Source organism: Simochromis diagramma, unplaced genomic scaffold (genome assembly GCF_900408965.1).
Source record: "Simochromis diagramma unplaced genomic scaffold, fSimDia1.1 OVJJ01000583.1, whole genome shotgun sequence".
Lineage (NCBI taxonomy): Eukaryota > Metazoa > Chordata > Actinopteri > Cichliformes > Cichlidae > Simochromis > Simochromis diagramma.
In genome coordinates, this window is record NW_024387285.1 from 1,683,857 (window position 1) to 1,695,904 (window position 12,048).

Genomic DNA, 12,048 nt, shown 5'->3' on the forward strand with positions numbered 1-12,048 from the left:
TTTAATTAACTGCCAGTTTTTATTAGAGGAAATACGGTGCATCCGATGTGGGGAGGAAGTGAGAATTTAGCAGAAGAGTCAGCGGTCTTTAGCTGTAATCATATCCACAAACCTTCATCTGTGTCTTTGTGAGAACATGTCACATCAAAGTAGATCAGTCATGGTGTGTCAGTGCGTCAGCTCCACTCTTCGTTCAGTCCTCTCTCATGAAAAGAAGCAACAGGAAACTGTGTAAAGCAGAGCATTCGAGTGCTGCTCGTTGGATTTCACTTCTTGCAAATGACTCTAAATTCATTTATGATACTTTTTTGTCCTTTATCCTGTTGGCTTGTTCATTTCTGTTGTTTCAGAAATAGTAAATTGACTGGTTCTTTGGCATGCACACTGGGATTGAACCACCAGCCTCCCGATTAGTAGATTAGTAAATGACCTGCTACACCTCCTGAGCCACAGCCGCCCCTTAAAACAAGCGTTTTCAATTGATGAGTAAGAATAGATTCCTGTGTTTCATCCCACCTAATTTCATTTTTAGCCCAGAGGTACACAAAAACTCTTTGTGCATTTCCCTTTTTTGCTTGGTGTTTAATTTTTAACGACACACATCCCACTCGGATCACCGCGTCTGCCGCCTCGTCTCGTTTTTTCTGTTTATGTTCCGTCGGCCTCGTTGTTGTTTTCTCCATTTTGCCATCATCTTTATTCCCACTCTCCTTCCTTTTCTTTAAAGCAGCTGTGTGTTTTTGCAAAACCTCTTTGGATTTCTTTTGCTTTTGATCTTTTTTTTCTTCTGTTTTCATCATTTTTCGTTTTTTATGCAAAAAGAAAAACACATGTCTGCATATCTCGAGCTTCAGACCTCACCTGTCCTTGAGCCGTTAGTTTTAGTGTGTTAAAAATAAAATGTGTTTGTTATGAAAAACCTCATAAACAATATTGATATTTTACAGAATAGATTTTATCATATAAACTGTCTGCGATGTTACGCTTGAATTTTTAGTGTGTAGGCTCATTTAGTATTTATGAAGCACAGCTAGACTCTCCTTTCTCCTCTTCCTCCCAGTCCACCCTCCTCTCCATCCACTCATACATGACTATCGTTCCTCCATCTGTTTACCTATTCATGCCGCTCCTTCTGTGCTCATCCACCCCACACTGCTCTGCTCTCGTCTTCTCCTGCTAGTCACCCAACTCTATTTATAGACCTCACTCGTTCCTCCCTCATTTCTTCCTGTCATTCACATTTTCCTTTTCTCTGTCCCTTTCACTGCTTATCTCAGTCTCCTTCATTCTTCCTCCTTTCCCCTGCCCTGATTCTATCCATTCTTTGTCACTTTCCCTTCCATATCCTCATTTATCTCTATCCCGTCTCCTCTCTGTTTCCTTCCTTCTCTTTCCTCATCCTCTTCGGTCTGACCCGTATCTGTGAATGACATCATCCAGAGGCTCATTCATCAAAATATCGTCATTCTGCTCACAACAACAAGTGTAAATTGATATGCATAAGAATTAGATGCAATCCCTCAAACCAGTTTTCTACAGTTTGTGATGGAGTCCACAGACAGCCCCATTATTTGGTCAAGTCTGATAACCATTTGAGTGACAACCTCATCCCGCGCCACAGACTCTGAGATCTTTTCTAACCAATCTGCACGACAGAGTACTGCCTTCATGTTTTGGCAGCTTACGTCAAAGTTTTAGCTCGTTTTAATGGTAATGCGAGCTACTGTACACCTCGATCTACACCCGGAGGCTGAATTGAAATCTTTCCTACACCCTCGGTGTGCTGTTCTGCAGCTCTGGCTGATCATACATAAACATGGCATAATTTAACGTGGTGTATTTGGCACAGATAAAGCACCGAAGCAAAACAAACGTTTGCAGAATGAAAATCTGCACCAGGAAAATATGGAGAATGACTCAGAAGAAAAATAAGAGCATTTTTTCATAGGTGTGATAAGATGAGTCAAATAGGTTAGCTGTTTGCAGTATGTCGCATTAATAAATGCAAGAAAACACAACATTTAAGATCAGAAATAATAAAAGATGAAAGGACAGAAAAATCAAGCCTATAATAGCTCAGTTTCTAGTTTTCTGGACTGGCGAGACGAGAACAAACAATCTGTCCAAAAAATATGTAAAGTGACGAAAATGTCTTTGATCACAAACTGATGAAAGCTCAGTTTTGGTCCCCGAAGCTTTACGTCTTTCTTAAAACAGTCCATTGAGCCACTAGCGATGTTTACATAGATGTAGGTATCATGGCCCCGAGTACAGTGTGTGGATGCAGAGCTGAAAGCAACACAGTCAATTCACTGTGTTGCTTTCACACTCTGGTCAATCTACATTGACAAGTGGGCTCATAGCAGGACGAGTGGAGATATTTCAGTCAGCTCACCTGTTGAGCAGGTCACGTGGCGAGGAAGCCCAGGGGAAGACTCAGGATACACTTCAGAGGCTACGTGTCTCCAGTGGCTGGGAACACCTCTGTGGCCTTCCTGAAGAACTGGAGGTGTTGACTGGGGAGAGGCCTGTCTGTTTGCCCCACAATGTGGACCCATCTATTATGGATGGATGGATTTAATATGTAAAGCATTGAGATAAAAATAATTGGGAATTTTTAAAATATATATATATGAATAAAAACAAATAAACCTCTGTCTTTTCTCACTCCCCCCTTCCTTACCCAGGCGAGCGCCTGTTTCCTCCCCCATCAGGCCTGAGTTACTCCACTTGGTTCTGCGTGGAGAGGTTCAGCACATCCCCTCAGGCCCACCCGGTGCGGCTGCTGACCATCGTCCGTCGGGCCAACTCCTCGGAGCAGCATTATGTGTGCCTGGCTGTGGTGCTGTCAGCCAAAGACCGCTCGCTCACCGTCTCCACCAAGGAGGAGCTGCTGCAGACATACTGTAAGTGGCAGCACTAGACTTAAACTCCGGTTTGCAGCATAACCACAAGAATTAATAATCCGCCGCTGCACAACCATCCTCTAGACCTCTATACTTTGTCCATGCTTCAAGATTCTTTTTGGTGAACCATCAGGAGAAAATTATTATCTCAAATCTGTGAAATCTCATGCTTGTATGCCAAAAGCCATTTTTTGTTTTTGGGATGATGCACTTTCATACAGGATATATTCCCACAAAAGAAATTAAAACTTTCTGTTAGATATTTGAGTTTAAAATGCTGATACAGTTTTGTTTAGAGATTATATTTGATAAATATGACCTTTCCAGTGTTACAGAGAGCAAGTGAGGAGAAATGTGCACTTTCTGTTACGACCAAACAGGCTTCCTCTCTGGGGCTTTTACCCTGAGCTAATGTACTCACTTCTGCTGGAGCTCTCTGACTCATTGATGTTGCCCCCTGCTTCTCTCTGCCTTCCCCCATCAAGCAGCGGATGATTCTAGCGAAGAAGCCTCCTTCTACGAGATCCTTCCCTGCTGCGCTCGATTCCGCTGTGGCGAGCTGATCGCCGAGGGCCAGTGGCACCACCTGGTGCTGGTCATGAGCAAAGGCATGCTGAAGAATAGCATGGCCACGCTGTACATCGACGGCCAGCTCATCAGCACTGTCAAGGTAAAATTAGTACGCGGCGTGTCAGCAATAACCAACATCCACATTGCAGATCTCACATTGTTGTTCCTGTCGAGATCCAGCTGTTAGGAAAACTGTACTAAACTGTCCAGTTTCTGTTGACCAACCGCGGGTGATCAGGCTTTGTTGCATGCAGGGTGTTTGTTGGAAGTTTTGGGTTGTTGTTTTTTTTTTGCATGAACAGAACAAGAGCAGTGCAGCACCACAGGACAAACTCCAGCTGTAAACCTGTACCCTGGTAAAGGTGCAGTAACAGGAGGGTTAACCTAGCTTGCCAGTATATCTTTAATAGGATACATCAGTTAAGTCTTGTAATAAATGTAGATGGATTTATGGGTATAAAATCAGACTATATGTCATATACATAAAAACTATCTCCATCATCTCATATTCACGGTTACCTGTTTTTAAAGACAGCTGCTGTATGAAGAAACGGTGGGCTAGTGCCCGATTTAAAACTATGAGTGTGCTGATAGTTTCTTATGCATCAGTAGGTAAGTACGGCGCAACAACGGCTTTGTGTTTGGAAGTCGACCATAATTAGCTCGTCATATTTGGATCTCTGATCACGGTTGGCGTTGAGAAGCAGCAGTGGCGTACGTTTCTAACTCCGACCTTTAAACAGCAACTTTTGAGTGCTGCAGTCAGCAGACTGTGATGTGGTTTGTGGTTCAGTGACTTTAGATTCCCCTGAGATTAGACAGCAGAATAGGGAATAGGCTGAGACCGCAAGTCACAGCTTCTCCTTAACGGCACTGATAACAGCGGCTTCATTTCCTGCTGAGGGCCGTGTACAGGAAAAAACAGGCTGGTCGTGTGTCTCATATGGGTCGAAGTGTTCGTGTGGTTGCATTTAGCTCGTAAAAGAGTGACAGTAAAGCAAAAGGTGTGCAGGCACCTCCCAGGTGGTCTAAATGGCAAAAGTAGCCAGTAACAACAGCAGGAGTGGCTTGATGTGTGAATAATGAATAGATGATACGTTTTATTTCTGACATGAAGTCTGCTCAGAAAACTGCTGAAATGCTGTTTTGTGCTGAGCAGTATTTCTCCTTTCATATCCCTTTTTATCCTTCCCACAGTCAGTGTCTCTGCGTCACTCGCTGTTGTGTAACATCAGGCGTTTTGATTGGTCAAAAATGAATCTTGTGATTTTTAAGAATGAACTATTAAGGCCCTGGTTGTTTAAAAAAAAGGCTCCACATGTTTGTTTATTTAAATAAAAAAAATAACAACAGAATTATTTCAGAAAAAAACAAAAGTTATCTGTGTCAGTATTATTAGCCCCTGACTTTTTATTGAGCTTTGCACAAACCACTGCTGTACAATGATGTGCTTTAAGTTTTTAAAACTGTCTAAAGTCAAGTTAAAACTGAGTTTATCTTTCAATTAACACAAAGTATAAAAACTTCAGCAAGGGTTTAAACTGTCACTTGAGAAAGCATCACGCTAAAAACAAAGAAATCAGTTCAGACTTAAAATAATTGTTGATGCTCACAAAGCAGGAAATGGATATACAAAGTTATCACAGCGTTTCCATATATCCAGAACTGGAGTGAGAAGGATCCTAGGAGAGCCACACAGTGCGGAACAAGCCTGTCCGAGGTAGAAGCAAAGATTTCAAAGACACTGTTGAGTGTTGATGTATCCAAAGACCCCAGAACAAATGCCAAGTCATTGTAGTCTCAAAGAAGACGATCACTGGAACCCCACACAGGAAAAAAACCCAACTTCTGCAGATAAAGGTACGCTAAGAACACCCTGGAGAAAGATTATGTACACAGGAAGTGCGTCTTTAGGTCAGATGAAACAAACTAGAGCTCTGTGGCCAAAGAGATGCTGCTTATGTTTGGAGAACAAAGGAGGAGGTGAACAACCCAGAGAACACCGTCCTCACGGTGAAACGTGGTGGTGAGAGTATTACTCTGCGGGGATGCTTCAGTGCGAACTGGAACCCACCTGGACTCACCTGGACTCAGCAGCGATTGCACTTTGAAATAGATTTTTTTGAGACCTTGAAACAAAAGCATGGCTCCTGATCTCATTGTGGATCTTCCTGCAGTGCAGATGACTTTTCGAATGTCCCTCTATGGCCACCGAGTATGTTGTCTCTGTAAGGACCTGATATTGGATTTTTAAGATCGATAACAATATTTGGTGATTTAAAAATCTGATATTCCAAAGTATCGACCGATTTATTTTTTCTTTCAGACACGTGAGACGAACAGATTTCCCGAACATTCGTCATGTGTAGTTATTTACTCAACTCTGCCGTATGTTCTTTACTGGAATCAGTCGCACTTTAGTCTTGAGTGCTGGGCGGCCGGAGGCAGAGACAGATTCTCCATCTGCTCTGGTGCCATAAGTTAAAATTCTGAGTAGGTCTGATAGGTCGAAGTCTGAAAACCAAGTTAAGATGCACCGTTTTTCCATCCATCCTGCTGTTTATCCACGGCCAGGTCACAGGGCGGCAGCCTATCGGAGAAGCCCAGACCTTCCACAGTGTAGCAAGCCCCAGGCTGTCCTGTGTATGCCCCAGATCCTCCTCCATGTAGGACATGCCCAGTAATCAATACCTCGCCCAGGAGGTGCCTGGGAGTCTTTCTAACCAGATGCCTGAACTGCCCCAACTGGCTTCTTTTGATGTTGATGAGTATCAGGTCTACTCTGGGTCCCTCACAAATCACTGAACTTCCCACCCTGTCTTTAAGGCTGAGTCCAGCCGCCCTTCAGAGACTTCTGATTTCCGCCACTTGTATCCGCTGTCTAATTCTTCCAGTCGTTACCCAGAGCTCATGACCACAGATGAGAGTAGGGATGTAAATCGACAGCTTCACTTTTACGCTCAACTGTCTCTTCACCACAGCGAACCGGTGCAGCATCCGCATCACTGCAGACGCTGCAGCAATCAATCTGCCAGTCTCCCGTTCAACGTCCCTCCCTCGTGAACGAGACCCCCAGATACCTCCTCCTCTGCTTAGTTTAGAACTGTTAGCAGTAAGCTAAATAATCTCAACGATTTCAATCTGCTTGTTTTCACTGTGCCTGTGACGCGTTTTGAACATAAACGCACATCTGAGCTGTTAAAATCCAGGAGCTGATAGGTCAACTCGATTATTTATCAGCTCCGTCCAGCCATTTAATTCATCACTGACGTAAATAGGTAACGCATGGATATTTAATTAGCCTGCTTCCCCAAAGAACAGGACACAAAAGGAGTTATCAGAGCAAACTATCAACTCATCAGTCTCTGACTCACACTGACAAACGCAGGAGTAAATCATGTGTGTCTGTGCACTGACCCAGCAGAGAATATTAACTGATAAAATCATCAGAGCCTTTGATCTATGATGTTTTTAAGTTCTGTTCCCTGAAATATAGACTTGATGATTATTTAATCCTGTCAGAGGGGACAGCATACGGGACCGGTTCCCAATTAAGTGGGTTCAAACTTCAACTGTGCATATAATTGAAATGAGTTTGTGTGTCTCACATGCTCTGAAGCTCTGTTGTGATCTGAGCCAATAAACAAGTCAAATGTAAGTCATTTCTCTTTGTAGTCTCTGAAGTTTGTGGCGGGCTACGTCTGCATGTCATAACACAAAAAACTGTCTGAGAACATGAATGTGTCAGCTCAGTCGTATTTCTGCATATCTTATAGAAATCCCTCTTTTGAGTCATTACCTTCACCTTTCCTCTTGTCCAGCTTCACTACATCCACAGCGCTCCAGGCGGCTCCAGCTCCACCAACCCTCCTGTCGTCAGTACTGTTTATGGGTACATAGGGACACCCCCTGCCCAGCGCCAGCTCTCCAGCCTGGTGTGGCGTCTTGGGCCTACCCACTTCCTGGAGGAGTTCCTACCTGCCGCCAGCGTCGCTGCCATTTATGAGCTTGGACCCAACTACGTGGGCAGCTTTCAGGCTGTCTACCTCCCCTGTGAGTGGACCACCAGACCTCGACTTACAGTCTGCAGACCTGCTTTTAACCAGGCTCCAAATCCTTGCTCTACTTTAATGCTTTTCTTTAGTTTTATTCTGTCATTTAACCACCTTGCATCACTTCTTTTCTCCCAGCGTTCATCCATACATGGCTCCTCCTTTTTTTTTTTAAATTTTTACTCACTTTTTACCTTCTCCATTTTCCCTTCCTGCAGGTAAGGACTCCAAGGCGGAGGTAGCGCCGGCCTCTCCGGTGGTGCTGGTGCCAGAGGAGAAGGTGTCTTTCAGTCTGTATGCGCTCTCTGTGTTGACTCTCACTGTGGCCAAAATCAGGAAAAGCTACAACAAACTGGACAGCAAAGCCATCGCCAAACAGGTCAGACGCACGACTTCGCAAAGAATTGAAAGTCACTGCTTTAATGTTGTTGTCACCGCAGGTTTGTCTGCTAAATGGAAATCTTACTGTCAGATATTCTGTCAAAGTTTCATTAAAGAATCTATTATTTCCGTTACAGTAACCTTTAAACCGTAACTCTAAATTCAGTTTTCTATTGAAGTGTGCAGCACACTGGCTGAGATGACATCATCCTGGCTGACGTAACCGACTGAAAAAAGAAACCTGTCTTCTCCCTCTGCTACTGTGCCACGTGGTGACGTGTTTACCCTTAGCACAAGTGTAACGTTTGCAGAGAGGAAAGACTTAGAAGTTAATAAATAATTAAATACAAGCAGAAAAACTCCAAATTGAGGTCCAAAGTGTAAACACACATATAAGCTGTTTTCACACATGGATTTCAGACTATTTCAGGATTGTTAGATTGGGGCATTTTCCACAGACGTCCTTTTCGCAGCAGGGAATCACCTGCTTTGCATGACTTCGTGTTACATGAAGTACTCCATTACATCGGGCACATGCACCCTGTCGAGGAAACTTCCAGGAAAGTATAGGGCTGCTGTGCATATCTGGAAATGGCTATGGATGTGCATTCACACACTTAATGGTTTGCAAAGGTCAATTTCATTTTTCAACAGAAAACTCAAGTCCATTGCATTTAAATGATGCATTTAAAGGAAGTAGCACACACAGTCCCACCACGAGTGTGTGTTGGAGCTCCAGATGAGCTCTGTGTTATCTCTTTCTCCACACTTGTCAAGTCATTTCCCAGCCTGCCCGTCTCTCCTGCTCCGTCTCCCGCAGCGATGCACAGGAAGTGAAGTGCAGAGAATTACAGAGGCAGCAATTCTGCAGCAGAGACCTGTCACAGAGTAGGAAGACACTCACTCGCTGTGCAGAGGGGAACGAAAATAAGTTGTTGTCCTCTCATGCAGCATTATCACTTCCCTCTTAGCAAACTAAGCATAAGTGTTTGGGTCTTTCACACCCTCTCACTTGGCTAAACATGGGTGTCATGTTGAGAGAAATAAAACTCCATAAATACACAATTATTCTAAATGCCAATGTTGCATAATGCTGTTTTTACCTTCCCCGAATTAACTGAAAGAATCCAATATTTCATGTCAGCTCAGTAAATCAAAGCTTTTGATCAGATCTTGGTGCAAGACTGCAGCGCCTAACAGTAAAACATTCTTAGACAAACATCCACAGCAACAAACGTTTGACTAACAAATGAGGAAATGGTGCAAAGTTGTGTGAAAGTGTCTCTGACGAAGTAGAGAGTTTAAAAGTAACCGTCGAGTTGGTGTGTGTGTGTTTTTAATTTCTGTCATTTCTTTTCCATCTTCTCCAGCTCGCCGTGTCCTCTCATGAAAATGCCACTCCAGTAAAACTGATTCACAATGCCGCCGGTCACCTTAATGGTCCCGCACGCACCATCGGCGCTGCTGTGATTGGATATTTAGGTAAACCAAATCTGCGCGACTCAGAATACCACACGCTGTTCTCTAGTGGATGAAAACTCACTTGTTCTCTTTCTCCCTCCGTCAGGTGTCCGTGCATTCGTGCCCAAACCTGTAGCCACCAACCTGCAGTATGTGGGAGGGGCAGCGGCCATTTTGGGTCTGGTTGCCATGGCGTCAGATGTGGAGGGACTGTATGCGGCTGTCAAGGCTTTAGTGTGTGTTGTAAAAAGCAACCCGCTGGCCAGTAAGGAGATGGAGCGCATCAAAGGTTACCAGGTAAGTTATTAAAACTTAAATTAAAAGTTTTAGTTACATTTCCAGGATAATTACTGAGTTTTTCTAAAAAATTGCCATCCAAACATTCGTAAATTGGGACGCAAGGCACTCGCTTCTCTCACATTTAAACACTGTAGTGTTTAAACGAATAGTGCGATTTGCACAGCATTTATTCACACACGTGGTGTGTGAATAAATGCTCTCCGTTGTACTTTAATGGTGTTGCTTCTACTTTTCTAAATTTGTTTACAAAATGCTCATTTGTCCGAGTGATGGGAGAAGGAAGCGGGAGATCGACAGACGATTGCTGCGGCAGCTGCAGTGATGCGGACGCTGTACCGATCCGTCGTGGCGAAGAGAGAGCTGTGTAACAGCGAAGCTCTCTATTTAACAGTTGATCCATGTCCCTACCCTCACCTATGGTTACGAGCTGTGGGTAGTGACCGAAAGAACAAGATCGGGGAAATGAGCTTCCTCTGAAGGGTGGCTGGCCTCTCGCTTAGAGATAGGGTGAGGAGCTCAGCCATCCGGGAGGGGCTCAGAGTAGAGCCGCTGCTCCTCCACATCGAAAGGAGCCAGTTAAGGTGGTTCGCTGGGTGAGGTGTTTTAGGCATGTCCCACTGGCAGGAGCCCCAGGGCAGACCCAGGACACGCTGGAGAGATTATATCTCTTGACTGGCCTGGGAACGCCTTGGTGCTCCCCCGGATAAGCTGGAGGAGGTGGCTGGGGAGAGGGAGGTCTGGGCTTTTCTGCTTAGGCTGCTGCCCCCACAGCTCGGCCCCAGATAAGCGGAAGATGGATGGATGCTCATTTGTCTCCAGTTACATATTTTTTGAACGTGTTTCTGTGTCAGACTAAGCACAGACTACTGTTAGTGACGGTGTGATTAATGTGAATATGACCCAGCAGTGAGTTCACAGACTCAAAGCCAAGTTTAAGTCTGTACACAAAGACAAGTAAATGTGTATTTGTTTTGTCTTCGTCTTTAGTTGCTGGCTATGCTCCTAAAGAAGAAGCGCTCGCTGCTAAACAGCCACATCCTCCACCTCACCTTCTCTCTGGTGGGAACAGTTGACAGCGGCCACGAAACCTCCATCATCCCCAACTCCACGGCCTTCCAGGACCTACTGTGTGACTTTGAGGTGAGTGTTTACAGGGCCCGTTGACCCATAATGCTTGTGAGCCAACTGAAATAAGGACATTAGTGTGCAGCTGTCAAAGAAAGCTTGCCTATTTAGCATTGATAAAAGTCTTGGTCCACTTAAACCCATCTCGGCTAATAAAACGGAGAGTTTGCAGGTATATTTTTGCATTTGTTAGAACAGGAAAAGAAAAAAAGTGTTTTTTTGATGTTGAAGTGTTAAGGAACTGAGCTACTCTGTGCCAGAAGTTTGTGCTGCCAGAAATGAGTTGTGCGGCAGGGTCTGAGTCTGCTCCGTCTGCTCCTCAGGTTTGGCTGCACGCTCCCTACGAGCTCCATCTGTCTCTGTTCGAGCACTTCATTGAACTGCTGACAGAATCCAGGCAAGTGTCAGAAGGAAGTTTCCCTGAACAAGAAACAGATCACATGAAGAATAAAAATGACTTTTATTTTTTTGTAACTGCTGATTGGCACAATTATTTTCATTTTAACGTGAAAGCGTCTCACTGCGTGTTTTGCTGACTGTGTCGAATAGTGAGGCGGCTAAAAATGCTAAACTCCTGAGAGAGTTTCAGCTCATCCCACGACTGCTGCTCACCCTGAGAGACACCACGCTGTCCCAGCCCACTGTCGCCGCCATCAGCAACGTGCTCAGTCTGCTGCTGCAAGGCTTCCCCAACCCGTACGACCTGCTGCGGTAAGAACGCGCTCGTGTAGCCGCTACGTGAACGTCGGTGATGATGATCCATGCCAGTGCAGCATAAAACCGTTTGCTGTCTCCACAGGTTCGGCCAGTTCATCTCCTCCACTCTTCCCACATTTGCCGTGTGTGAGAAGTTTGTTGTCATGGAAATCAATAATGAGGAGAAGATAGACGGAGGTATGAGTGATATTAGTGTTGATCTGACTTCTTGCACCTCTATCCTAAATAACGTGTGGCCAAAAGCATATGGTCAGTGCTTGAATGTCTTTCTATCCTTAATAAATATGAAACATTTGGTGCATCTGCAGGAAATGATGATGACTTTGGTGGCCTCCTATCAGCAAACCTCATTCTGCTGAGAAATCGACTGCTGGACAGCCTTCTTAAACTGCTTTTCACCACGAAAGAGAAGTGCACAGTTAATGCCCAGTAAGACACCGCTCTCCTCCAGACGTTGTATAGATTAAAAAAATAGCAGTTAGAGCCATGCCACGTTGAACTAGAGAAGTAAAGTTATGCTTGTAGCTTAATGACCA

At 44.5% G+C, this 12,048-nt stretch overlaps 1 protein-coding gene across 5 annotated transcripts in view; it reads left to right on the forward strand.

Annotated features, from left to right (window-relative positions):
• The window catches only part of wdfy3 (WD repeat and FYVE domain containing 3), a 114,459-nt gene that overhangs the window by 69,084 nt on the left and 33,327 nt on the right, over positions 1 to 12,048 (forward strand). For 4 of the 5 annotated variants that reach the window (XM_040003604.1, XM_040003601.1, XM_040003603.1 and 1 more), the window contains 11 exons: positions 2,688 to 2,906; positions 3,392 to 3,576; positions 7,298 to 7,529; positions 7,747 to 7,907; positions 9,280 to 9,391; positions 9,477 to 9,667; positions 10,658 to 10,810; positions 11,119 to 11,192; positions 11,345 to 11,506; positions 11,595 to 11,689; positions 11,821 to 11,941. In XM_040003604.1, coding sequence (XP_039859538.1) covers positions 2,688 to 2,906; positions 3,392 to 3,576; positions 7,298 to 7,529; positions 7,747 to 7,907; positions 9,280 to 9,391; positions 9,477 to 9,667; positions 10,658 to 10,810; positions 11,119 to 11,192; positions 11,345 to 11,506; positions 11,595 to 11,689; positions 11,821 to 11,941 — 1,705 coding nt within the window. The remainder of the gene's footprint in view (positions 1 to 2,687; positions 2,907 to 3,391; positions 3,577 to 7,297; positions 7,530 to 7,746; positions 7,908 to 9,279; positions 9,392 to 9,476; positions 9,668 to 10,657; positions 10,811 to 11,118; positions 11,193 to 11,344; positions 11,507 to 11,594; positions 11,690 to 11,820; positions 11,942 to 12,048) is intronic. The other variant, XM_040003602.1, reaches the window with a different exon arrangement.